At 35.7% G+C, this 27,345-nt stretch overlaps 2 protein-coding genes across 9 annotated transcripts in view; both read left to right on the forward strand.

Annotated features, from left to right (window-relative positions):
• The window catches only part of setdb1a (SET domain bifurcated histone lysine methyltransferase 1a), a 37,826-nt gene extending 35,814 nt beyond the window's left edge, over positions 1 to 2,012 (forward strand). Inside the window, exon 21 of one of the 2 annotated variants that reach the window (XM_073930807.1) lies at positions 1,658 to 2,009. In XM_073930807.1, the coding sequence (XP_073786908.1) occupies positions 1,658 to 1,775 (118 nt within the window). In that variant the 3' untranslated portion in view covers positions 1,776 to 2,009. Of the gene's footprint in view, positions 1 to 1,657 lie in introns of both variants that reach the window. The other variant, NM_001044767.2, reaches the window with a different exon arrangement.
• A 5,645-nt stretch (positions 2,013 to 7,657) lies between these two features.
• Positions 7,658 to 26,844, forward strand: clk2a (CDC-like kinase 2a). 7 transcript variants are annotated; one of them, NM_001044879.2, is made up of 13 exons: positions 7,658 to 7,770; positions 10,333 to 10,532; positions 13,127 to 13,394; positions 15,344 to 15,434; positions 16,225 to 16,291; positions 18,614 to 18,730; positions 18,856 to 19,022; positions 19,162 to 19,256; positions 19,372 to 19,501; positions 22,623 to 22,705; positions 23,931 to 24,010; positions 24,652 to 24,742; positions 26,007 to 26,844. In NM_001044879.2, exons 2-13 carry the CDS (start codon positions 10,333 to 10,335, stop codon positions 26,196 to 26,198), a joined length of 1,581 nt encoding a protein of 526 aa, NP_001038344.1. In that variant the 5' UTR covers positions 7,658 to 7,770; the 3' UTR covers positions 26,199 to 26,844. The 7 variants fall into 7 exon arrangements, with proteins under 7 accessions (NP_001038344.1, XP_073787014.1, XP_009292322.1 ...); XM_073930913.1 differs by having other exon boundaries at positions 7,696 to 7,770; positions 10,330 to 10,532; positions 15,341 to 15,434; XM_009294047.4 differs by having other exon boundaries at positions 7,696 to 7,770; positions 10,330 to 10,532.
• The last annotated feature ends 501 nt before the right edge of the window (positions 26,845 to 27,345 follow it).

The raw sequence follows: 27,345 nt of genomic DNA on the forward strand, positions 1-27,345 counted from the left end.
ACATATTATAATCTCATATATAAATAATCACGTTAAAGGCTTTAATTTATAGTAGGTTATTTATTAAGAAATAAAAAAACAATATCCTACTTAATATTAATAATGATAACAATAATATATTCTGTGTTCAAAATGGCATAAATGATTTTAAAGTGCACTACAAAAGGAACACAAATGACAGTATGAAGATCGCTTTATTTAATCATTTCACGTTTATATGTTGGAATGTTCTAAATGAATAGGGCTTAGTGGTGGAACTGGGAGTAGAACACAACCGGAACTATGCTTCTAACTACAGCTCGAGAGGTGTATTTGCAAATGTACAAGTTTGTGACGCAGTTTGCAAATGTATGTGTGAACGATGGATTTGGGAAAACCAAATCAGCAAACTATGTTTGTAATGATGGATCTTGCGACCTTAGTTGGCTATTGATGATTTTCTGAAACGCACCCTAGGATGTACAGTGCTCGGTGTAAATGATTACACCCCATTTTGAAAATGAATGTTTTTATCCATTTCTCAGTGAAAATAGGTCATATATTATGGTACTTTTGAACAAAGCTGATTTTTTAAAACGGATATATTTATTCAAATTAATATTTTTGTCACCGAACATCTTTAGAAATAGAAAAATTATTTAAATTAATGTGAAATATTGCTAATTACAAACTACAAAATGTCAACAATTTCCATATGTTTTTGTTTCTTTTTGATTTTTGCTCTTTTTCTTATAACATCAATTTGAACTACCTATTTTTAGACCATTTTCATAAGTTATTTTGTTTGATAAACTCCAGATTTAGCTTCAGTACTGACTAATCTAATGTATATATACAAATATATTGTTGTAAATTAGGGGTCACCAATCTTGTTCCTGGAGGTCCGGTGCGCTGCAGGGTTTAGCTCCAACTTGTCTCAACACACCTGCCTGGGTGTTTCAAGTATACCTAGTAAGACCTTGATTAGCTTGTTCAGGTGTGTTTGATTAGGGTTGGAGCTAAAATCTGCAGGACACCGGCCCTCCAGGAACAAGTTTAGTGATCCCTGCTGTAAAGCATCCTATGGAAAATATTAATTTAAAAGAGAGATTTGTGAAGAGTGTAGGGTTAGATGTAGAATTGGCCACTCGTGTTTATAGAAAGAGCAAGAGACACCAATTTGTGACTTGTGTAAAAATAACTATTTATATTAACTTTTTAATAGTGTATATTTATTTCTATTATATATATTCTATTATATTTCTTTGTTTTTAAAGTGTATTTGTGTAGCTATTATAGAGAATGTTTTGTTTGGAAATTATCTTAAGGGAAATGTTTTCAGGAACAGCTGTAGAATATCACGGACTCCATTGAAAGATCGTATATGATTGTTTATCAGTATTATTGTCATTTGTACATTTTCTTTATATTTAAATAATTCTTGTTAATTAAGAAACTGTTATGTTTGTAAATGATGTATTGACTGTTAATATCAATGTTTCGATGCATTTAGCCGATGTCACTAATAAGGCATTAAAACAAACAATAAATAAAGCGTATAGCACAATCTAATGTATAAAGTATTAATGATCTGAATTGTTAGCCATATATTATTGGTCATATAGAGGATTATTTGACGTGTTTTAAATGCATTTTTTGTTCCATCTCTCTTTACCAGGCGCATAAAGGCAGGTACAGAGTTGACGTGGGATTATAACTATGAAGTGGGCAGTGTGGAGGGAAAGGTGCTGCTCTGCTGCTGTGGCTCATTGCGCTGCACTGGAAGACTGCTCTGAAAATCAAACACTTTAACTCGTTTGTTATAGACTGCTTCACCAGCCAATCTGAAATAGTAACGGCGCTGTTCATAGGAGCGTCCTCGTCACATGAACCCAGTGAATACGAAAAGCATAGTAAAATTTATTAAAGTTTGTGTTGTTGCGTTTGTTTTTATTGTTTTTAATGTATACAGCAAATATGAATACTCTCAATGTAGTCAACGATGTAAATAAAATGTGGAAATATTCAAACTATTCTTCTTGTTTATTTGATCAAATATGTGCGGAAACCTTGGTGATTATGAATGATATCTTAAAGCAGGGGTGGCCAGCCCTGTTCCTGGAGAGCCACCTTCCTGCAGATTTCAGTTGCAACTCATATCAAACACACCTGCCTGTAATTATCACGTGGTGTTCAGGTCCTAATTAATTGATTCAGGTGTGTTTGATATGGGTAGCAACTGAAATCTGCTGGAAGGTGGCTCTCCAGGAACAGGGCTGGCCACCCCTGTCTTAAATGATGATTACGGTTATTTTTCTGTAGTTTTTTATTGTGGTAACTATTGTTGTTGTATTTGGTTAACTGAACAATAAGTGATGGAGAAAGTTACCTCATTGCATTACTTTTGTGATACTTTTTATTACCTAGAACTTTCTCTTTTTTAATACAGGAGTTCTGCAATTATAAAAATACACATTTATAAAAATCTTTCAAAGATAGTAGAAAAGCCTCTTGAGAAATTAAATAACTGTTCATATTACAAGAACCTCACAAGGGAAGTAACAAAATTTCGAATCCTAGTCCTGTGTTAAATTTTAAATTCATACCATTAAAGTCGAACCGTCGATTTAGAGTGCCAAGTTTTAATAAAGTGAAATTTAAAAAGTCATTTGCACATCAGGCTGTCTTGGAGCAGAATAATGTCTGTGTAAAATTAATATTATTTTTTTTTGTATGTTTTTAAGGTATTTATCATGCTGCTATGCAAGTCTGACAATAAGGTTTTGTATTATTATTATTGTATAAAACGCACACTATATAACTTACACCTCCATTTACCTTTAAATAAACATCAAAAAAATATTTTAGGATAATGTTATCTTAGAATTTCATGACCTCAGAGCTCTACATGCTGTACTGATTATTGAAAGTTTAGCTTATGTCCTTGCTACTTCAGCATTGTTTGTCTTAAATAAAATCCCTTTCTATTGGGACAATTCCCTTTTCCTTTTCTTCCAAGCATTCAAAATAATGAACACGTTCTATAATCGACTGCGTAATTCATTGTGAATTCTTTAATTTTAATTCAGCAATTTATTTTTAAAAAACGAATTCAACTAAAAACTAAGTCAAATATTATTACTCATTTTTTAAAGGTAATGCGTAGGGCCAGACAGAATCTGCAGACATTTTTTGCTATTTCTGCAGAGAATTTTGTAAAAAAAAAAAAATGGATTCATGCGGAATTATTTTGAAAGAATTATAACTAAAACTTTATATATGAAATAAAAAATAACACATTTTAAACTTTTAGTGAATGTGTACAATGCAAATCCAATTAGATCCAATTTATTTGGAAATCAAAGGCAGTCTCTTATATAATACATCTACTAAAAGAAAGAAAATATTACCTCACAAACTATATTGTACATAAATTACATCAACATTTTCATATTAGTCAATAATATTACTGAAATTAATTTAAAAACTGAATAAATATAAATTTACACACATATACGCAAGTAAATAAACAGAATCAATAATGGAAAAAGGATAGATAGACCTAAGGCAGTAATATAGGCTACGTTTTAATAGTAATAACAATATGCAGTTTCGATATTAAGAATTTTATTAACGAGGGTAATGCATACCGCTTATTAATGCAGACGGATCATGGATTCAGTGCCAAACGAGTGCTTTAAATCATATGTTGTTCTCCTTGTTTCCGTTTTATTTCAAATAACAGACCTATGAATGCTTAAAGTTTTAGGTAAAGACGTCAAATTATGCCCACACATGCAAGCTGACGCACGATCAGACATTTCATTTAACCGGTAAATAAATATAGTGAAATCAGCTTAACCGAGTCATCCCGCTTCACGTAGCCTATTACCCAACCAACATCAGTGTTAGGGAAAAGCTAATCTAATGTCATTTAAAATAATTATTTAGTTAATTTTTGAGGCATTACTGTAGCCAGAAAAATACCTAAAAAAGATACCAAAATTCCCATGTTATTACCGTGAAAATTGGTTAAATTTTGGCACGGATAACACGCAACTCAATATGCTATAGAACTTTTTTTTCATCATTTAAAATTTAAAAACAAAGATTTATCTTAGGCTATAAGTGTGCTTTTTTCGTGATATTGTAAACCATCATAAACCATTAGGTTACTAGGCCTACCCGTCATTTTATTAAATTATTAATTATTTTATTTATTAAGCCTTTTTTTAATAGCTTGTTTTCAGGTTATTTTCATTTTAGGGCCATGAGCTACAAGTCAAAACAAACTCGATATGTTGTATTTAGCTCCTAAAATAGATCTACAATATATTTTATGTTGTTTAATTTTGCATGAGCAAATTAAGCACTACACCTATTCCATTTATAACACTGCAAACTTGACTTCGCAGGCTGATCATCTTTAAACGCAAAAGGCATTTATTTTGTGTTATACCTTGACTGCTGCTGCATAATGGGATGTTTCTCTACACAACTGTAAAAGTGCGCTTTTTAGCAAAATGAAAGCAAACATTCAAAGGGTTCTGCGTTTTGTCAATTTTCGCTTAATTATAATAATATTAATAATAATATTAATAAATAAATTAAAGTATTATTTATAGTGTAGCCTACTGTGGGACTGTGCCGTAAACTATTTATTTTTATTAAAACATTTTTATTAGGCTACATCTTCCCGAATAGAACGGGGTCTCTGGACTATAGGACTAGCTTTAATCTCACCATTCTCATAATTCAATTGCTGTGTCATATATTTAAAAATATTTAAATGTGTGTTCTGAAGGTTGGAACGACGTGGGTGTTAATAATTAATGACAGAAAGAATTTTCAGTTTGAGTGAACAATCCTTTATAAAAACTGGGGCACAAACTCACTCTTTCTGAAGGGGCAAAGCCCCCCCCCCAAAATGCTGCTAAATGCTGCATTGTGTAACAATGGTACAGGTACACAGACGGTACTGCTACATCATAGTTGCCTAAATATGATTCTGAAATCCCAGCAAGACTCTCAAAGAGCGTAAAAGAGTAATAAGAGTTGAGCATGATGTGACGTGAATACTAGTTAGCTACCATAGAAATATACATTGGATGTCGCCTACCCTGATGTTGTCTATTCGAAGGAATGCGTCAATAGAGCCGCCATTTCAGTACAGAGTAGCGCTCGTTTGAAATGAACGCTCCTTTTAATTGAGCGTCATCTAGCGGTCACATAATCTAATGATTAAATATTATGACAACTTGTTCAACTTCTTTTATAAATATATATAACTTGATATTACTTTTCTTTTCACCACAACACTGTTCTTTTTCACAAGACAAAATTTTGTTGCTGGAAACTGCATTTTATGTACTTAAATTAGACTTTTGCATTAAAAGTCATTAAAAAACTCCCTATGATGTATGTAGCCTATACGTGCTGTAGTCAACCTTAATCCTACTGTAGGTTGCCATAAAACCAAAACAACACCCATTCTTGTCTTAGGACATTTTATTAAGCATATTTTAAAATAACAGTAAGTTCATGACATGTTAAATATATAGTATAATTTGCTGGTTTTAATCATACAGAATAATATTAAATATAGTTATGAAATAACCGTAACATAACCCTTATGTCTTAGGATATGTTTGATTAACTTTTTATTACCTACATAAATTGTTGACTAATGAAGGTACATTTATAACAACCATTTATTTGTTAGACTGTATTGTCAAACCATGTTGCATACAAATGCATTCAACAGACTTACATGACAGTGCATGGCTTTAGAGGACAAATAAAACACGAGACAGCTGTTTAGAAAGAGTATCGTTTATTTAGTTTGACATGCAAACAAGACAAACTTTCAGAAAACAACCCGGAAACATTATAACGCACGCGCTCGTGAATATAACCCGCGGTTGTCTTCAACTGTTGTCTTCAATAGTCCTTCTTTGCTCAACAGCTTAGCTGAAAAACAAAGCAAAACATTACAACAGTCTGACAAAGTGCAAAGAGCATAGAATCACCAAGAGGCGACACTCTACAATTTGGGAAACAATAACGCGCTTTTTGAATAAATTAAATATAAACAAAGCAGCTGCTGTCCATCGCGACAGCAATGAGATCCAATGCACGGCCGATCGCTTTCACTTCAAAAAGGCGGAATCCGGGGCTGTTGCTCTTGGTCATTCTAAGCTCTTTGCATAAAGTTTAATCATAACAGTTACCATGGTGTCTATTTCAAACTATAGTAAACTAAAGTTTGAAACTATAGTTTAAAATAGACGATGAGTGGGCCTCGCTACTCCCACCCACCATAACCCTCGCAGCGAGGTCCCACTACCGGCCCCCCGTGTTTCCCTGAGGGTCCTCGGGGGTTGTTTGTTCCCTGCCTAGGGCTCAAAGGCCGCCTCGCCCCAGGGAGTGCACGAGAAAACCGGGCGCCAGGCCGTGCCAGTATTCACTGGATGTTGCTCGGCGGCACATTTCGAGCAACAAACACGTAATCTTCCTTGCGATATTGCGTTTATGTACGCAAACCACAAGGAACTACAGCACAGACGGGCCCGAGTGAAGCTTCACGAAGCGGACTTCGTGAGATTGGCGTGGCTCCACTCGTACCGTCGGTATTGAACTCACCTTGGTCAAGTACAAACAGCAACACCGAGCGAACTGACAACGCTGACAGAGAGCACACGAGCTTTATAGGAATGCAGATGCAAATTTTTACAAGGCACGTCACTGCTATCTCGTTGTCATGGCTAGCGCTGAAGAGGGCTCACCTGATTGGAGCACAGACTCGGGAATCTGCGTCACGGCGAGTTGCCGTCTGCCGTACACAAAAATATATTAAATATATTCAGTATATATATATTTTTACATTTTTGGTGCTGTGTAATATTCTGAGATGCAGCAAAATATGGAGACAGATGAATATAATTGGGTATATGCCGAGCTAGTGTTGTTCCCATATACTTATATACTTCCGGTGACCGGTTATTGTGAGTTTTTTTTTTTCAATTTTTTCCGGTTCCTTTTACAGCACTCATGTTGTAATGTAATTAAAATACATTCAGTTAAATAAACTTTGGCATTCATTTAGTTGTTCAAGCGTAAAACGAGACAAAAGGCCTTTTACTCGCACTCGCCCGTCAGAATCGGCAGGATAGCGCAGTCGCTCCAATGCTAATATTATAAAGACATGGCGGGGAAAATGTAATTTAATGCAGTGCTTCTAGTACAATCTGAGGCCCACTTCATATCTGATATCACTCAGCCAGTGGAGATCGCTGATTTTTAAAGAAAACAGACCTTAAAAACGTGCAGATTTTTCCGTTGGCATACAGTTCGCCGGAAGCGCTTAACCCAGGTTACTTGGGAAATTAAAAGTCCTATTAGCATGCTTCAGCATGTACCCTAAAATCCCAGAATGTCTTTCGAAAAAGAGTACGGGTTTAACCCCGGCATCCTGGCCAAATTTACCCACTGGCCTCTGTCCATCATGGCCTCCTAACCATCCCCATATCATAATTGGCTTTATTACTCTTTCTTCTCTCTCTGTGGTGTGCGGTCTGGTGGAATATGGAACTCATGAGACTGTTCATACTGTCCGAGTTGACGGTGAAAGTGATGCGCGCGCGCGTATAGGTATAAAGACGCGTCGGGAGGAGGGGCCGGAAGTGTTTTTTTCTTCACCGTTTAATAATTAGACTTGAGTGAGAATTTGGGATCCGAAGCGTCAACACGGATTTTCTTTGGGATAAACGGACAGGGCTGGCTGCACAAACGGTGATTACGAATCATTATTTCGCTGTCTGTCACTTTCCCCTTCAAATATTCAGGAGCGTTTTAGAGAAACGGTCCGTTGAAGATTAGAAGATCTCAAAATGGCCGTCGACGAGGATAGCAGCTAACTCTGCTAAAAAAACATCACATTTAGCTGCCGTTTTCAAACGTTGCGACATCATCTTGTGCGTCGTGTTTGCACCAAAAACGACAGTTCACATTTATGCCATAGAGACGAGTGATACATGGCGACTTTACGTTAAATGAACGAGCATAAAAATAGCGATTAGAAATAACAAGTTAAGCCAGCGTTAGTTGGTTAGCTTACCTTGTCTTTACAGCAGTTTTCAGTCATAATTCGCTGGACACACTTCTACATGTTATTACACTTCTGTTTTTTTTTAAGACATCGTTATTTCACAGTTAAAAGCATTTGCGTGTTACCGCTGTGTCTGTGGTTTTTTGGCTAAATATAGAAGTGTGCTCTAATAACTGGGACTTGATCTAGTTTGCGGCTAATTTCACAGGCAAACGCAGCATTTCAAAGTGCTGTAAGTTAACGTTATGTCATCTAGCTTTCAGATTATTTGTTTGAATTCTTCGTTTCAAATCCTCTTCTGGTTCGGCTAAATGTTTATTTTTTAAATCTAATTAATTTTGATTTTTTTAACTCAAAATTATTTTCTATTGCTTTACTATATTATTTATATATATATATATATATATATATATATATATATATATATATATATATATATTATATTATATTATATATGTTTACTAATGTGTATAAAGATCCTGATAAAATCTAAAACTGGTCTGTATAATATTTTTGATGTGTAGTATTCAATGTTTTGCAGACCTGAGGCGTCTTTTTTTCAGTTTTTAAGCACTGCATGGCAGTAACAAAGTGCCATCCATGCAAAAAATATAAATATAAAAAACAATATAAATAGTAATGTGGTGTTTTTCATTCTCATGCTAATGTCTAAGCCTGTGCCAAGTGTCGTCTTAACACCTGCTTTATCATGTCCCAAATAACTCCCCACAAATGTCACACTTGTCCTAAATTCAATAATAGTGAAAATAAAATACAGAAGATACCTCCCCACGCCCCCATGTCTATTGTTTCTGTTAAAAAGTTTTTCATTAATTCATTTTCTTGTCTGCTTAGTCCCTTTATTAATCCGGGGTCGCCACAGCGGAATGAACCGCCAAATTATCCAGCAAGTTTTTACGCAGCGAATGCCCTTCCAGCCACAACCCATCTCTGGGAAACATCCACACACACATTCACACACACACACACACTCATACACTACGAACAGAAACGCCAGCTGAGCCGAGGCTCGAACCAGCGAACTTCTTGCTGTGAGGCAACAGCACTACCTACTGCGCCACTGCTTCACCCTGTTAAAAGGCTAGGTTACCCCAAATTGAGAATCCTGTTATCGTTTACTTCTCCAAACCTGTTTGACTTTCCTCTGTTGAACACAAAAGAAAATATTTTGAAGACAGATAAAAACCTGTAACCCTTTACTTTCATTGTACTTGTGTTTCCTGCTATGCAAGTCAGTGGTCACAGGTTTTCAGCTTTTTTTTCAACAGTGGAAACTCATAAAAACCACTTAAGTGTGAGTAAATGTACATTTTTCTGATCTCTTTAATGACAGGGCTAGATAATTTGTTAGATATCAGTTTGAAAAAATAGAATTAGTAATAATAATTAGTTGAAAATTATTTTTTATTTAAAAAAAGTTCGGAATTGATGAGACGTCGCATTTTGGTGTTTACAACAATTAATCTAAATCTTTCTTGTTTTACTCATATATTGACGTTCTATCGTAACTGATATATTGATTTAAATAAAAATAAAAAAAACATTATGCTTGTTCTTATCTGTACTTATGGAAAATTGTAATTTAGGTATTATACAAAAGTTTATATTTTAAGTGATTTTTTTTATTTGACATGGTTGAAATAAAACAAATTACATTTTTAATACATCCTCATCCTGTATACACAAAGTTTTATGCATGTAATGTGCATATGGGCATTTTCACGAACAGGTAATGATTTATTAAAAGTTTCGTACAAAAATTAATTCTAAATCTATGAAGAAAAAACAAAAAATTAAGAACAACTTTTACCACTGGTATGTAACACAGCACTGCCTTTAGTATACAATGTTTGTTCCATTAGGTGCACAAAGTTCTCCAGAATGGTTCGGTAGTCCTTGGCAGTAACAGGCCCATCTAGCATGAGTATTGGGCATAGGGAATGCCATGACATTGCAGCCCAAACCATCACTGATCCACCCCATGCTTCACTCTGAGCATGCAGCAGTCTGGGTGGTGCACTTCTTTGGGGCTTCTCCACTCTGTAACTCTCTTGGATGTGGGAAAGAGAGTGATGATGGACTCATCAGAGAAAAATACATTTTCACATTGTCCACAGCTCAAAAGATTTTTGCTGTTGCAACTATTTAAATGCTTGTTTTACTTTTTTCTTTTGATTTTTTTTGAAAAAATTTATTAGTATTTTTTCCTTCTTCAACTCAAGCAGATGCCACACTCCAGGCGGTATCCGTCCTCGGAGAGGGCCAGCCGCAGCAGCTACCAAGATCGATATAGAGAGCGGGACAGAGACAGAGATCGAGGAAGAAAACCTCGACATCGCCGCTCTCCAACCTATTCTTCCAGCAGTGAACGTGAGAGGAGAGCGAGAGGACACAGACAGGACACCGGCTATGCCAGATCCAGGAGGTATAAACATTTCCATTGAGTAGTGCTGGAAAACAAACAACCTGGTTCACCAGTTTATTATTATTATAGAGCTTAAAAGTCCACTCACTAACAGGAAGGCCTAATCTCAATTCTACCCCTTAGCCCTTCCCCTTGTCCCAATTCTTTTTAGCTTAGAGGCGTAGGGCTAATCGCAAGGGGTAGATACCCCTTAGAATGAAGATTTTTCAAGACCACGCTCGAAACCAAGAGGTCAGAAAATTTCCCAGAATACACCAGCCATAGTTGCACCCGGAAGTAAGGAGATCCACAAATTATTTTTATTGTCATTATTACAACTTTTTACAACAAACAAGCATGTTTTTATATATTTATAACCGCGTTTGTTTTACCGTCATGCTTTTAAAAAAACCTGTTAAAATAAAAAACGCTAAATTTTACGATCTATAATCGCTAATAATAACTCCTGTACAGCAGTTCCACAACATTTTGACACCTGATGAGACTCGAATACCCTGTCAGTAAGGTCTAGTGGCTGGAAATGAGCTTTTTACAGTGTCTGCTATAGTGTTAATGTTGTTTTGCTGTGTGTTTACATACAGTAGATGAATATGGCCACGGTGTAAATGCACAGTATATTTATCATCTTATTGCCACATTAGATCATTATGAGAACATATTTATCTTCAGGAAGTCACTGAAGGCATATATTATCAAAAAAATAAATAAATAACACAACTGGAATAACTACAGCTGATTGTCTGATCTTATATAAAGCATGAGATCGCGATGACGTGTGCAGGTGCTGTCCCAATTCTTAAGGGTACATTTGGAAGCCCTTCCCCTTAACACTCTGTTTTAAGGGCCAAGCGGGAGGGCTACAAAAATATAATTGGGATTGGGCGTAATTGAGCAGATTTTTCAAGTAATATGGTTGCCGTCTGTCCTAACCTCCAAACTCATCAGTTTAGTTGTACTGTAAATGAAAATTGGGTAATGATGCTTTTTTTCAGTGAAAATTGCAATACTAATATTTTCTTGATTTGATTTCATAAATCATTTCTAGTAAATAATTTAACAAATGTTAAGCTACAAAAATGTCTTAAGCATATTCAGCATATTAGAATAGTTTCTGAGGGTCATGTGACACTGAAGTTATACTTCGGTTTTTCATTACAAAAATAATTTGCTATAATATTTATAATATAATCATAAAATAGCATAATATTGCAGATTGTACTGTATTATATTTATATTGTATTGAAATTATAGTCATGTTATTATATAACCACAGCTCTGCAAACAAGAACAGCAAAGATTATCTATTTATTTATTTTTAGACAAAATAATTGCCTTCCACTAATTATGCATCCACACATTCAGTATCAGTAATATCTACTAATGCATAATAGTGTTATTGCAATTTAAGGGCGCACTTGCACTATGCTGTCCGAACCATTCCCAGGCCCGTTTTCCAGATCGTTTGAGAAGTGTGAGTGCTCTGAATTGGGGTCAGGCACGGTTCAGTTGGCTGGCCCTGGCCTGGTTGGAAGGTTTGCCAGAGTGCGGTTCACTTTGGCTTCGGCGTGGTACACTTGTAGTGTGAGTGCAAAGCGCGCTTGAGCCCGAAACTGAAGACGAGTCGTGACTTTTATGGGAGTCTTTCATGTGTTTATTAATCATTCTCACTGTTCAATGAACGCAAACAGACGTAGATTATTAAAGATGCAAAACCCTCACTGCATGATAGCTGTACCTTCAGCAAACCTAAATCCTGCAGCACGAGGACTTTGATTGTTTATGAGCCTCACAAGTGGCTGATCTGTTTGGTGAAATATTTGACTGTCACTGGAATCTCAAACAACTAATACGATATAACCAACGAAATCTCCACTATGCTGAGCGAGAGTGCTTCTTATTAAACAGCGCTTCAGTGATGGTGTAAACGTGCTCAGGTGTGAATGCAATGCGAGTGCTTCGGCCCAGTTTCAAGGCAACTGTACATAGGGTATACTTTCTTTACATAGGGTACACCCCTATACACTTTCCCATGAAAGTGCTTTGAATTGTGAAGTTTTATTTAATGTTTGACGTAATCTCAACAGAAAAATGGAGGGTGGGACAGACTATTCCCTCCCATTTTTAAAATACAGCCAATAGCATTTTGTATCACAGATCCGCTGGTGAGTGGTTGAGCTCAAGCGCATCAAATAAAAAGTATCTTGAAGGGGGCGGGGCATGTCAGATACTAGAGAGCATTTGATTGGTCAGAAGATTTAATGAGAATCTAAATTATAAAGTGACGTGAAAAAAAGTGATTGATCCATTTAGACGTAAGTGACAAACTGCACACTTTAAGTGTTTATATCTTCGAAGTGCTAATATTGTCTATTTTGTAGCACACTAGCTTGTAGATATCCTAAAAACTAACATACTGACAATACAACATCTAAAAAAAAAAAAAAGATTTGAATTTCAGGAGACCTTTAATGACTTTAATTTAAATTGTATTGCAAATGTTTTTGTCTGCTATACCTGATCAACAACTTATTAGGAGTTTAGCATTTTATCAGAGGTGCATCTGATTTCAGAGCTCTCTTTCATCTTCTCCTCAGCTACGACAACCGTTCTTCAGACCGCAGGCCATACGACAGACACTACGGCGAGAGCTACCGGCGCTTGGACCACAGCAGGGAACGGGACAGGGATCAAAACAGGGATCACCGGACGCCGAGCAACTACTACTCTCGCGACGCCTCGCCCAGCTACGACTTTCGCCGGGGACGCGACCGGGACCGCGAGGACTCATACCGGAGGAAAGGCAGCAGGCGTAAGCACAAACGAAGGCGGCGTAGAACCAGGTCCTATAGCGCATCCTCCTCGGTGAGTACTTCAATACCCAAGCCTGCTCTTTCCCTCCCCAAATCCCTTCTTCTCTCTCCACCTCTACACGCTCCTGTCTCTCTTTCCCCATAACGCTGTTCTTTTCCACAGCCCCAGGATTTGGTAAGTATGAACTCCTTTGTTTTATGTTCTTCTTTTTGTTGATGTTTTGTCTTTTTTTAAATAGTGATAGTCCATATGTTGGCTTTCAGTGTTTTATAATGGAATTGGCCTTGTGTTTAACAAATTAATGTAAGGCTCACATTAATCACTGTAGATTTTATTCTAAATATGAATAGTAATGCTTTTATTGCAAGAGCCTCTTTAATTATGTTATAAATCTCATCCATTCTCTATCTACACACTAGGAATGCTCCGATCGATCAGCCAAAGATCACTATCTGCCGATAATTACATTTCGTGACTTAATCTCAATTCATTAATTAAAAGAAACTATTCAAAAATACACAACAAATTTTTAAATATAAAAACTATTTAAAAATATGCTAATTTGATTCATAAATTCAAAACATGATTACAAATACACAAATTTTTAAATGTAAAAAATTTGTAAGTTCAAAACACAATTCGTAAATATGCAAATCCAATTTGTAAGTTCAAAACACAATCCATAAATATGCAAATACAATTCGTAAGTTCAAAACACGATTCATAAAAATACAAATCCAGTTCGTAAGTTCAGAACACGCTTCATAAATATGCAAATCCAATTCGTAAGTTCAAAACACGATTAATAAATTTGCAAGTCCAATTTGTAAGTTAAAAACACAATTCATAATTATGCAAATTTAATTCGTAAGTTCAAAACACTATTCAGAAATATCCAAATGCAATTCGTGAGTTTAAAGCAATTCATAAATATGCAAATCTAGTTCGTAATTTCAAAATATGATTAATAAATATGCAAATCCAATTCGTAACTTCAAAACATGATTAATAAATATGCAAATCCGATTTATAAGTTCAAAACACGATTCATAAATGCACAAATACAATTTGTGAGTTCAAAACACGATTCATAAATACACAAATACAATTTGTGAGTTCAAAACACGATTCATAAATGCACGAATCCAATTCATTTAGTGAAAATCTATATGATTTTTACTTGTGAATCTGCAAACTGTTTACAGATGTACAAATTGGATTTTGTGAATTGTGCTGTGCATGTATGAATTATTATTATTATTATTATTTATTTTTTATTTTTTTGAGACTGATCTGGCTCCATATTCATACAGTCTAAAGCTGCTTCTGGCCATGACATGTTCACACCTAAATAGTTATAAAAGATATTTTAGGTAAGGTGAGCTCTACTCTTAAGGTTCATATTCGGAGGGAAAACATGCTTAATGCATTATAAAGCTTGAAGCATTAGAGTCAATACTCTGTATCGTCGATCACCATGACAAGGAATCAGTACTCGTTATCGGCTGCAAAAATCCTGATCGGAGCATTCCTAACACTCTTATAGAAGTCTTTCACACAGTTTATATATAAAATAAAAAAAGTTGCTCAATTTTGGCTGTTTAATTTGATTTTCAGTCTCCCACACTCGAGCAACCTGTTTCTGTTTTATGGATTGATGGTTGTGAATTAGCTATGCCTTTACTCATGTGCTCTTGAGTAAATGTTGATGCAGGTTGCTTTTTTTGTGACTTCTTGTCAGGGTTGCTAGGCTGAGGGATGAGTGGGGAGAATGTAAGCAAGCAAGAAGGGAGGGGTAAAATGTTATCTTTGACTTGATCCCTTGCACTATATCCCTATCGTTATATATATCTCCTCACGTGGTGTCATACGAATCGCCCCATGACCACCAAACCTACCTACAACATCAACTACAACACTGCTCGTCTTCGTCACCGTGGCTGCCCCCCTGCACTCTCCCGCTCCCCCTCCTCCTGACCTCTGACCTGTGGCCCAAGCAGCGGAGTGACAGCGGGACGAGGGCACTGTGTGTGAGGGACGACGAGGAGGGTCACCTGATCTGTCGGAGTGGCGACGTCCTGCAAGAGAGATGTACACACTGCCACTACTACTACTCCTCTACTCCTATATCGTAACCTTTCTCCCTATCAGTACCAGCACACAGCAGACACACAGGGGAGGGCAGGAGGTCATGATGATGATGATGGTGGTGATGATGATGATGATTGTTCTCCCCTTTTGCCGGCACAGGCGATGGGGGAAGGCATGTCTAACATGTCTTTAGCCGCTCCTTTATTTATTCTTTTCAGTGGGGATGGGCTGATTGTGTTGCTGTGTAGAATTATGATCCCTTTATTTTTTTTATCTTGACATTACCGAGTCTCCATAAAAAGTGCCATTTTTATTATGGTCTTGTTGGAGCATTTGGCTACATCAAGATTGACATCGCCCCAACATCGTATGCTGTCAGTCATGTAGATTGTAGGATCTGTTTGCTGTGTGACGTTTAGAATATACACATTTTTAATAGCTAGAGGCTTTATTTACTTTAAGTCCTGTAGTCTTAAATCCATTTTTTAATCAAACAAACTCTCCTTATTTTTGTTCGTCAGACAGATTTATTTTACTTTTATTTTTTTTTAAACTGCAGGCTATTTTTAATAATGGAAAAAAACATCTTAAATCTTCGACTGTGTGCTTATTGACACTCGCCTGATTTTCTTTTTAGGTTAACTCGAATAGATAGTCGCATTTACAGTTAAAATTGTCATTTTTAGGAAATCTTTAGAATTGTTTTCCCTTTAAATGCATTGTCTAATTGCTGTCTTTAAATTTCCCCCTCCCCTTTCTCTACTTCTTTCTCTCTGTACTTGTCTATTAGATGAGATTGTCAGCACTTTGGGTGAGGGCACCTTCGGGAGGGTGATGCAATGTATTGATCATCGCAGGTGAGCATCATCACTTAGCAACCAATCAGCTGCTTCATTGCGAAACCAGCATGGTGTGAACGTCAAACAAAAAAAAAAAGTGTTGTCCAGCTGTTTAAACGTCTGTCTAGTTGTTAAGCTGGGAAATATCTGCTCTGTTGGACAGAAATGAAGTGTATGATCCAGTTCAGTTTAGTCAAAAAGAAATAGAACATCCTTATGTTTCCTGTAAGATCACATAGAGCAAAATAAGGCTCATCCTAAGGTTTTTATTGATCCGCAATAAAATTTGTATTTTTAGCTAATGGTAATTAAGTTTTATAACAGAAAAGAAATATAATTATATACATGAGCAATATCAACTGCACTGCTACAAGTGTGATATTGTGTTTATACAACAGTTTGACGGAATAGTCGGTGTAAAAAAAAAAGAAAATCAAACACTCAACACACAAACACTCAAAAACCCTGTTGAATGAGGAACTACTTTCTTCCACCATTCATTCACATCTACAGCTGACGGTCAGAACAGAAGAAATCGTTGCCAGTTCAAAAACGTCACGTTAAGAGCTAGTATTTGAACAACTTTCCTGCATTATGTAGAGTATTATAGTGTCTACGTGATGAAAGAACAGATAATTTTGCTCGCATTTTAGGATTATAAGGCTGCACGGCATAAAATGCCATCAGTCACAGAGATCTCCCTGTATTTCTTGGGAAAATTTAACCGCCGAAAAAGCCGAAGCAAAGCAAACACTACCAGATTGCTATGGCATATTAAATATAGCAATAATATACTAGAGAGAGATCGACTTTGAATGTCACTTTAACAGTTCTATAATGATTTGTTCAAGTTTCATTTTAAATTTATGCTCAGAAAAACATTTTTATCCTCTGGCTTATTATGCGGTCTCTGACGCCATCTAGAAGTGGAACAATGTAACAACAATTTCTTTTCTCAAGTCGTGCTAAATTACTACAAAATTTGTTCTACATAAATATTTTTTTTTTATTAAATTTTACTGCAATTTATATGAAATTAATTTATTTATTAATAACACTTAACAAACAAAAATATAAAGACAAGTAAATCAGTCAAAAGAATAACAACCTAGTTTTCATTCAGCATTAAGCTAAACTTAACATTGCAGTCAAATCTATTTGCTCTGGAGTAAATAACAGATGACTGACCAAAATATTGCCTTTAGATATAGCCTAAACAGATAACATTTTACAGCAGACTAAAATAGACACCCACCATACTTTTGAATAAGTAGCCATTAGGCATAAGACGATAACCGTTTTCAAGGTATACAGTGGTTTAGAAAAGTTAAGGTTTTAAAACTGGCAATTTTCTGCTATACTGTTCCTGAGGTATGTGTAAGATTTAAAAAAAAATTTTTTTAGTTTATGACAACAGAATCTCTAGCAGATTAGATATCCAATGATGCAATTTTAAATGGTTTAAAAAAATCTGTGTTTTTGAAACTATTGAAGACAGCAGAAGTCAATGATTCATTTGAATTATTTAGCCTGACATGTTTACTGTATACTTCCAAAATATTTTAAGTGTTTCTCAAAATAAAATGTATTGTTTTCAAACCGGAAAAAAAAAAAAAAAAAATTTWATATATATATATATATATATATATATATATATATATATATATATATATATATATATAATTCATTTATTTAAGCAGTAATCACAATATCGTATTACCGTAAAACTGAGATTTATTTTTTCAAGGTTATCATACCATCAGAATCTTATACCGGCCCATGTCTAGTAGCCATCATAGGAGTGCTCATGACACATGACATCCTGAATTTATGCATATCCAAATAGGCACTATTAAAAAAACTGCATAGTTGCAATCTAAACAACTACATTCTCGAGCAAATAAGACTTAAAAGTCTATTATGTTGTCCAACAGCTGCATGATTTGTCAAACTGTGTAGAGTTGTTTAGCTTTCTTGATGTCGCTGGTGTGGGCGGTGTAATACAGGGTGAAGAGGCTACAGTTGTATAAACTAAAATATAAACTATAATAATTATTGTAGTAGTAGCATTAATAATATTTATAACAATAATAAAAACAACAACAATAATAAACCATCATTACTAATTATTCCACCTTATTTTTCAATATAGAAGTAAGCAACTTTCATGTTAATTTTTCCACTGATTTCCAGTTTGACAAAAAAATCACCAGATAGTGAGATTTCAAGATATTTCAGTTTATTTTATTTATTTTTGGACCGCAGAATTGGACAAATAAAACCTACAGCAGAGAAGTGAAATCTGCAGTGTTTAAACACTTGGTCCTCTTATTGTTTCAGGGGTGGAGCACATGTCGCTCTGAAGATCATCAAAAATGTGGAGAAGTACAAAGAGGCTGCCCGCCTGGAGATCAACGTACTGGAAAGAATCAACGAAAAGGATCCTGAGAATAATAAGTGAGCTTCTTTGCATAATTACCACGTCTCGGCATGTTTTGAACCATTGCATGCCGCCTTGTTGGTGTGAAGTTCAAGATGGACCTAATAAACTGATTACTTGATGTTTTTCTTGTTTTTTTTAGTCTGTGTGTGCAGATGTTTGACTGGTTTGATTACCATGGCCATATGTGCATCAGTTTCGAACTCTTGGCTCTCAGCACTTTTGATTTCCTCAAAGAAAACAACTACCTGCCGTACTCCATCAACCAAGTCCGTCATATGGCCTACCAGGTCTGCCTGGCTGTCAAATGTAAGTAACATTGCATGAAATATATGCTCTCCCCAAATAAAGCAGGTTGCACACTATTTTTGGTGTCTTTAGGGGTCAGTACTGCAGCTCACAGTGTTTTTCAATCTGCTAATTGTGATCTCTTTCTCCTCTTTTCCAGTTTTACATGAAAACAAACTGACACACACAGATCTGAAACCAGAAAACATCCTGTTTGTGAACTCGGACTACACAGTCACGTATAATGTTGAGAAGGTGATGACTTTGGGTTTTGAATAGGATTTTTTATTGTGCATTAGCAATCCATTAGTTGCATATAGATTGAAGGAGATGCATATGAATGGACAATCCCTGTCTTTCTCTGAGTTAGAAACGAGATGAGCGAACTGTGAAGAACACAGCAGTGAGAGTGGTTGATTTCGGCAGCGCTACCTTTGACCATGAGCACCACAGCACCATTGTTTCCACCAGACACTACAGAGCTCCTGAAGTTATTTTAGGTAAAAACAATCCTGCAATGTGTTTGACCCAACATTTGTTTTCTTTTTAAAGAAAAAACTGATTTGATCTACACTTCCTGACTAAAGTCTTGTTGTCTATCCAAGTTTTAGGAACAACAAATAATAATTTGAATTCCAATTAATCATTTGGTATCAGAAGTGGCTCATATGAAAGGCAAATGCCTCTAGAATATGCTTATTTTACCAAAACAAAATATGATCATGCCCTGATTTTATTATTATTTTTTTAAATAACTAATTAATTAGGAGAGTAAAATCTGACTCTGCTTAGACAAAAGTCATGTCACTTAACAGAAATATTGTACAGTATAGAAAGTAAAGTCATGGTGCAGTGAAAAAAGACTGAATATTGTGTAAGACTCCCGTGAGCTTGGGGGACTGCATTCATCCATCTCTGCAATCACTCAAATAACTTATTAATAAAGTCATCTGGAATGGCAAAGAAAGCATTCTTGCAGGACTCACAGAGTTCATCAAGATTCTTTGGATTCATCTTCAATGCATCCACCATCTTACCCCAGACATGCTCAATTATGTTCATGTCTGGAGACTAGGCTGGCCAATCCTTGAGCACCTTGACCTTCTTTGCTTTCAGGAACTTTGATGTGGAGGCTGAAGTATGAGGAGTGCTCTTCTGCTGAAGAATTTGTCCTCTCCTGTAGTTTGGAATGTAATGGGCAGCACAAATGTCCTGATACCTCAGGCTGTTGATGTTGCCATCCACTCTGCAGATCTCTCGCACACCCCATCACTGAATGTAACCCCAAACCATGATTTTTCCTTCACCAAACATTACTGATTTTTGTCAGAATCTTGGGTCCATGCTGGTTCCAGTAGGTCTTCTGCAGTATTTGTGAAGATTGGGATGCTGTTCAACAGATGATTGATTGGAAAAATGTACCTTCTGCCACTCTTTCAATTGATAAACTAGCAATCAAGTTATTATTTGTTGCTCTTAGAATTGGGATCGATAACAAGACTTTTGTCAGGTAGTGTGTAATATTTTATTTATAAATGTAAAGTGAGACATGTTAAAGCATGTGAGTGAGTTAGTCACTGCAGCAACACATCAGATTAGCTTCTTCCTTTCCACCACACGGAATTTAATTAGAGCCAGCTGGAGACTGCAGTGACTTCATTCAGCAGACTGCAGGGAATCCACCAACGTAAGGTTGGTTGCCATGAAAGTCGCTACCCACCTTTAATCTGTTAGGAAATCTGCTGACTGTTGCTTTGGCAAATAGAAATCAGCTAAATTAATGACTTCATTTGCTCTTTTTTTTTATTTTTTATTACTATTATTTTTTTTTTTATCTGTGTTGGTTTTCAGTCAAAGGTTTAGGGTCCATAGAATTTAAAACGGTATTTAAGCCATCTACTCTCAAAGCTGCATTTAATTTAGTAAAAGTCCCTTAACGACTGCTGAGTTTTCAGTATCATTACTCTACATTACAAAAAAATTCTAATATGCTGATTGTCTCAAACCTTTCATAATTCATCAAATTTATGGTATTTGTAAACTGAACAATCAAAAAATTCCATATTTCACTTGAAAATGCCAAAATTTTGAAACAAAAACTTTTGCAAAGTGTTTAACCAACATCCATCTATATCAAGGCCTTTTAGAACATCATCTGTATAGCTAGTTAGACCCCTATCATTAGAAAATCTTAACAACCATGGTTGGCATATGCCAAAAACACACAAAATCATTCTAAGCAAGTTAGAAAGGCACTAGTATGAATTTGAGTGTTTATTTTATTTTTGGCTTAGTCCCTTTATTAATCAAGGGTCACCACAGCGGAATGAACCACCAACTTATCCAGCATATTTTCTGTGCAGCAGATTCCCTTCTAGCTGTAACCCATCAACACACCCACACTCTCATTCTCTCACGCACACACACATATACAATACAGGCTATTTAACCTACCCAATTTACCTATAGCGCATGTATTTGGACTTTGGGGGAAACTGGAGCCCCTGGAAGAAACCCACGCTAACAAGTGGAGAACATGTAAATTCCACACAGAAATGCCTACTGACCCAGCCAAGGCTCAAACCAGTGACCTTATTGCTGTGTGAATATGAGTATTATGAATGTAATACGGATATACTATATTTGCTATATTGTCATAATCATATAACCGACCCGCTCACTCCCATTCATAAATTCTCTCATGTGGCCTTGTGGGATACTATAGTGGCTATTGGATTCACACTTAAGAATCTCACAAGTAGTAGCAGGTCATCTGGGTATTTTTTGTCTACCGTTTGCTAACATAGTGTATCCTAATACTGTGAATTAGGATACACTACTTAGCTTACATACTTTCTTCACATATGGGATTTCACTAAGGGTGTATGTGTGTACAGGGTGTACATGTATTCGTGATGGTTTGGTGCACATGCTACCATAAAGAATACAGTCAGTCGAGACAGAAAAGACCTCATCAGTACAAGAACTTAGCAGCCAAAAAACATAAGATGCATCGAAACGTGACTTCGGTTTATCGTTACATCCTTCGATTTTATGTATGAGATTTTTGGACCCAATGATCGAAACCCTCTACATTGCAGATTCACAGACCGCGATATCATGCTGAAAAGATATATTGTGCAGCCCTTAAAAGTGCCTTTACATTTTGTTATTTTAAAAGTTACCAGGCCCTGCTTCGTCACGCTTTCATTAAAGCTTGTCGTGAATGTTTACTTATCTAGTTATTTTCTAAGGTTATATCCCTGTTATATTTCATGGTTCTTTGGTAAATAGAAACCTTTATTTGAAATCTAGATAACGCTTTACAATGAGGCTGTATTAGTTAATGTTAATGTATGTGCAGGTAGTGTTTGCGTGTGTCTGAAATATAAATGTTTTTTAAATGTCAAATGTATTTGCAACATTTTTTCATAAAACTTTTACGTTTTAGAAAGTAATTCTTTTACTGATTTGAAAATTTCTGAAAATGTGTTTCCCTTGAGCTGTTTATACATTGTCTCATCAGAAATGTGTATATAGTTCTGAAAAGTTACAATGCAGTAACAAATCTTCACCACTAGATGATTCCAACTCACAGAGGTTGTTTTTTGCTATTTGTAGAACTGGGTTGGAGTCAGCCGTGTGACGTATGGAGTATTGGCTCCATCCTCTTCGAGTACTACCTCGGCTTCACCCTCTTCCAGGTACACCATGAGTCATGATAGCAGCTCCTCCGCACAGCCACTCTTGTTTGTGTTCAGTAAGCAGCTTAAGATCAGTTCGACTCTGAGCAAGAGGTCACATGTGTTCATGTACGCACACACGCTGAAGCTAAACACCTGCCGCTCACCCTCTGACCGCACATGCTCTCACTAATGCTCTCTCTCATTCGCACACACGCCAAGGTAATTTTAGTACACGATCACTAAAACTGTTGGTCAAAAAATATTTTTGTTAACCAAAATAAAATTGATTCACATTAAATAAAAAAAAACGGAAACAAACGACAGTCGCTGAAAAACCAACTAGAAATAATTGTCACAAATAATAAACAAAAGTTTTCAGAATCAATACTTATAATGTTTTGTCTTTCAGATGAGACATTAAACCGAGGTCTCTGTGGTCATTAAAAATACCAGTAGTCCTTAGAAAAAGAGTAGGGGTTTAACCCTGACATCCTGGCTAAATTTGCCCACTGGTCCCTGTCCATCCCCACATAATAATTGGCTTCATCACTCTGTTTCCTCTCTACCAATCAGCTGGTGTATGGTGTGCAGAGTGTCCAGAAAAACGCTATTTAAATGTAAAGATTTATTATTATTATTATTATTAATGTTGCATAAAATTTGAGCTGACATTTTCCTAATTTGCTCAAATATTATCTAGACCTATTAAACTACATACTTTATATGAAGAGGTTTGTCTGAATTTTTCATAATGCTTATTTTTATTTATTTAAGTTGCATGTGTGTGGTGTTGAGTTTGGTCAAAGTGTTTTATTTATTTTTATTACTTATATGTTTCCCTAAGTTCATGTAAACTGGGAAAACAGTAAACTTTGTATTGGTTGACACTGGAAGTGTTCTGTTAACACTGAGCTAGAGCTATTAATACTGCATGTATAAAAACTACATTCAGATATGTTCAAAAAGACTAAACTAACAAAATCATTAATGTAACAAACTAAAACTAAACTGAAATTTGCAGCACATTTAAAAATAAATAAATAATCAAATCAAAATAATATCAAAGTTTTTAGTAACATGAATTAAATGCAAAACTTCACCAACCTTGACACACACAGCTAATATGCTTTAAATATGCTGTATGTATATTGTGAAACAAATGCCAAAATGTATAGCTAGGGAGTCTAACCTATGTAACGTCTTTGTAAAAAATGCATAATTTGATTGTTTTTCTGTTTCACAGACTCATGATAATCGGGAGCATTTAGCTATGATGGAGAGAATTCTGGGCCCTGTTCCTTCCCGGATGATTCGGAAAACTAGGTGCATATTCATAAAGCCTGGTTTATACTTCTGCGTCGAGTGATCGGCGTGCACCCATGGCGTATGCATTGCGTGTTGCCGTGCTTTTATAAATCTGTGTGCTGTTTGTGTTGCTCTGCAATAACACTTCCGAAACTATAGCTGGTAGTAGGTGTTTATGTTCCTCTGTGTTGAGTTTCTTCGCTGGTGTTTTGTTTATTTCTAAAACACTACCTTAATGTACAAGTGGCTCAAACTTGCTCATTTTGAGGTGGGCGGACGTGTAGCAATTTTAATCATAAAGTAAACACAAAACAAAAGTTCCCATCTAGAGTTCCTTCATGGGACAACACTTTTAAACACTCGCTCCATCTCTCTCGCGCTACTTTCAACTCCACCCACGCTTGTCAGCGCTAGCAAGCCGACCAATCACAGAGCTTGCACTACACATCATGACGTATAGTTAAATTTTTTTTGAGAGGTTCGCAGTGTCAACAACGGCCACAGCGAGGGCCATGCGTAGGCTGCGCCGGAGGATACGTGTGTGCTTGACGCAGAAGTATAAATCAGCCTTAATTGGATGTTTTAAAGCCTGTTTTCAAAGATTCATTTCCTTGGACATTTTACTACCCAAACATGAACGATGTTTATAATCTCTACAGGAAACAGAAGTACTTTTATCGTGGACGCCTGGACTGGGATGAGAACTCTTCAGCAGGAAGATACGTCAGAGAAAACTGCAAACCTTTACGGGTAAATTTGTTGGCTTCATATTTAAATCACCTATAGCTAAATGTGCAATTTTACAAGGAATATATATATATATATATATATTGGTCTTGTAATACTCGAGGCTCAATTGATTTGATTGAAATACACTAAAATAGTTAGAAATTGTATTCTTTATTCCAGTTTAAACTTACAGAAATATATCTGTTATATTGTAACATGCTAGTTAGGTGTTAATTGGTTGTCAATAGTTATTGTTCTTATTATGGGAAGTTTAGTGAACAGCATTTATGAACCTGAATCATTATACAATTAGTTACTATTACTTTTGATTGAACAAGTTTGAATTTCTATTTAAAAAAAAAACAACAACTTTTAAATTATGATTTTTTTTTCCAGCACATCTATAAATACATTTTTTCAAGTAAATGCAGACTTAGTAAGCATAATAGACATGGCCTTTAAAATGACTTTAAAACGAGCCAATAAACTAATCACATTTTATTGACAGTAAAATGATAGTTTTGAGAGTCGAGAGGTGCCATTTTACCAGCTTTGCCAAGAACGCACAGTAGCACAATGGCAAGCAACAGGAGCAAGTATACTATGTAGAAATATGTGCTTATGTCTATGGAATTATTGCACACGCAAGCTAGTCAACGGTGCAGTGAATATGGCTTTTTTGGCTCCTATATTCGCTGTTATTCTCACTTGGCCGGAAACCAAAAATTGCCATTTACTACCAATAATTTTCAATGGCCAAACATTTAGTGTATCCCTAATTTATCATTCGTTAATTACATTATCTTAAGAGTTATTAACACATGTAAATGACTGTAGTTGACCTGGAAATGTAATGGTTAATCCACTGTAATAGTAAACAGTGGATAAAAAAATGTGTTGTTGACTTTATATTTGAATATGATCAGATCTAATAACTGATTTTTTTTTTTTTTAATCTTTGCCATGATGGCAGCACATAATATTTCCCTAGATATTTTTCAAGACACTAGTATTCAGCTTAATGTGACGTTTAAAGGCTTAACTAGGTTCATTAGGCAAGTCTTGTATAACATTGGTTTGTTCAGTAGACAATACTAACCTTAACCTTTTTAAACCAGACTTTCTCCAGAAGAAAAAATATGAAAGAAATTACTGTGAAAATGTCCTTAATTCCTTAAGTTTCACTAGAGAAATATTCAAAAAAGAATAAATATTGCACAGCAGGGCTCATAGTTTTGCCCTCAACTGTACTGATCGTCATCCTCTCCTCTTTTTTTTTTCTCAGCGATATCTTCTGTCTGAAGCTGAGGAGCATCACCAGCTGTTCGACCTGATCGAGGCCATGCTGGAGTACGAGCCATCGAAGCGTCTGACTCTTGCTGCAGCTCTCAGGCATCCGTTTTTCCAGAGCGGCATCAGCAGCAGCGAACTGAGCGCAGGTAAGAGCTGGGAGGCAAACCGTGACATCAGCCGGTGACACTGACACTCTCGTCTTCAACCAACGCCAAAAAAAAGGACTCGCATGCCGACAGGATTACATGGAGCTGGACTGACGTTCGTTTTGTAGAGCAAGAGATAATAAAGCCATGAGTTTTCTGTCATCCTTCCATAATGTGAGGACAGCTCCATGTCAGCAATGAAAATGTGAAGAAGATCCCAGAAAACAGTCATGACTGATTGGACAATGGGGAATGGGAATGAGTTTCAGTTCTTCCAGCCAATTTGGCCAATTTTTGGACTTCCACAAGTGGTGTGATGGTCAAAAGCATTAACTTAACACTCCATTTTTGAAAATAACTGACGAAATGAGTATCGCTGTTACAGCTGAGGGGGATACGTTTTGCGCATTTTTAGCGATCAGCTGAAAATCAAAAATGCGACAACGTTTGTATTCAGTTCACTTCAAACCAAGTAAGCGAGAGCAAGAGCGTCCCTCAGCACACGTTTACAGTATTTATTTAGATAAATAGCATCTCTTTTTTTGTGTCTTTGTATGGATCCGATTGTATAAATATGTGTAAATATGAATAAATATATGTTGTGACTATAGAATAAAGGGGCTGTCTGTGTGCTTGCTGTGAATGGGTTTTCACAGCGGTTCTACAGGCAAAATGTTTTTACAATCACTGCGTTCTTGTCATGTCATTTCTATATTGACTGTGTGTGCGCGTTTTGGTACTTAATCAGGCATTAGTGCAGTGCTTTAACCTGATTTTTAAAAACTTGTAATGATAAATATGTTAAATATCATAATTATTTTAAATCTTTACTCTTCAAGGAAATGTGGGATTTGCACCCTGCAGAGTTTTAAAATTCAGTAAAAAAAAAGCATATTAAAAGTATTAAATTTTTTTTTATTCTGCAATCGTAATATTTTATTACATTCATTTATTTTGAACACTTTTAAAAAATCTTTACAGCCCATCTTTTTATTTATTGATGTTTTAATTGATTTATTTTTTTGTATTTGTTTTGTATTTGTTTTATTTTTTTATATATTTGTTTTTTTTAATTTTTTGTTGTTTTGTTATTTATTGATTGTTATTTAATTGTTTTTTATTTATTTAGTTTTTTTATTATTTCATTTTTTTGTTTTTTTTTGTTATATATTTGTTATTTTTTTA

This window comes from Danio rerio, chromosome 19, assembly GCF_049306965.1.
Source record: "Danio rerio strain Tuebingen ecotype United States chromosome 19, GRCz12tu, whole genome shotgun sequence".
In the NCBI taxonomy this organism is placed as follows: domain Eukaryota; kingdom Metazoa; phylum Chordata; class Actinopteri; order Cypriniformes; family Danionidae; genus Danio; species Danio rerio.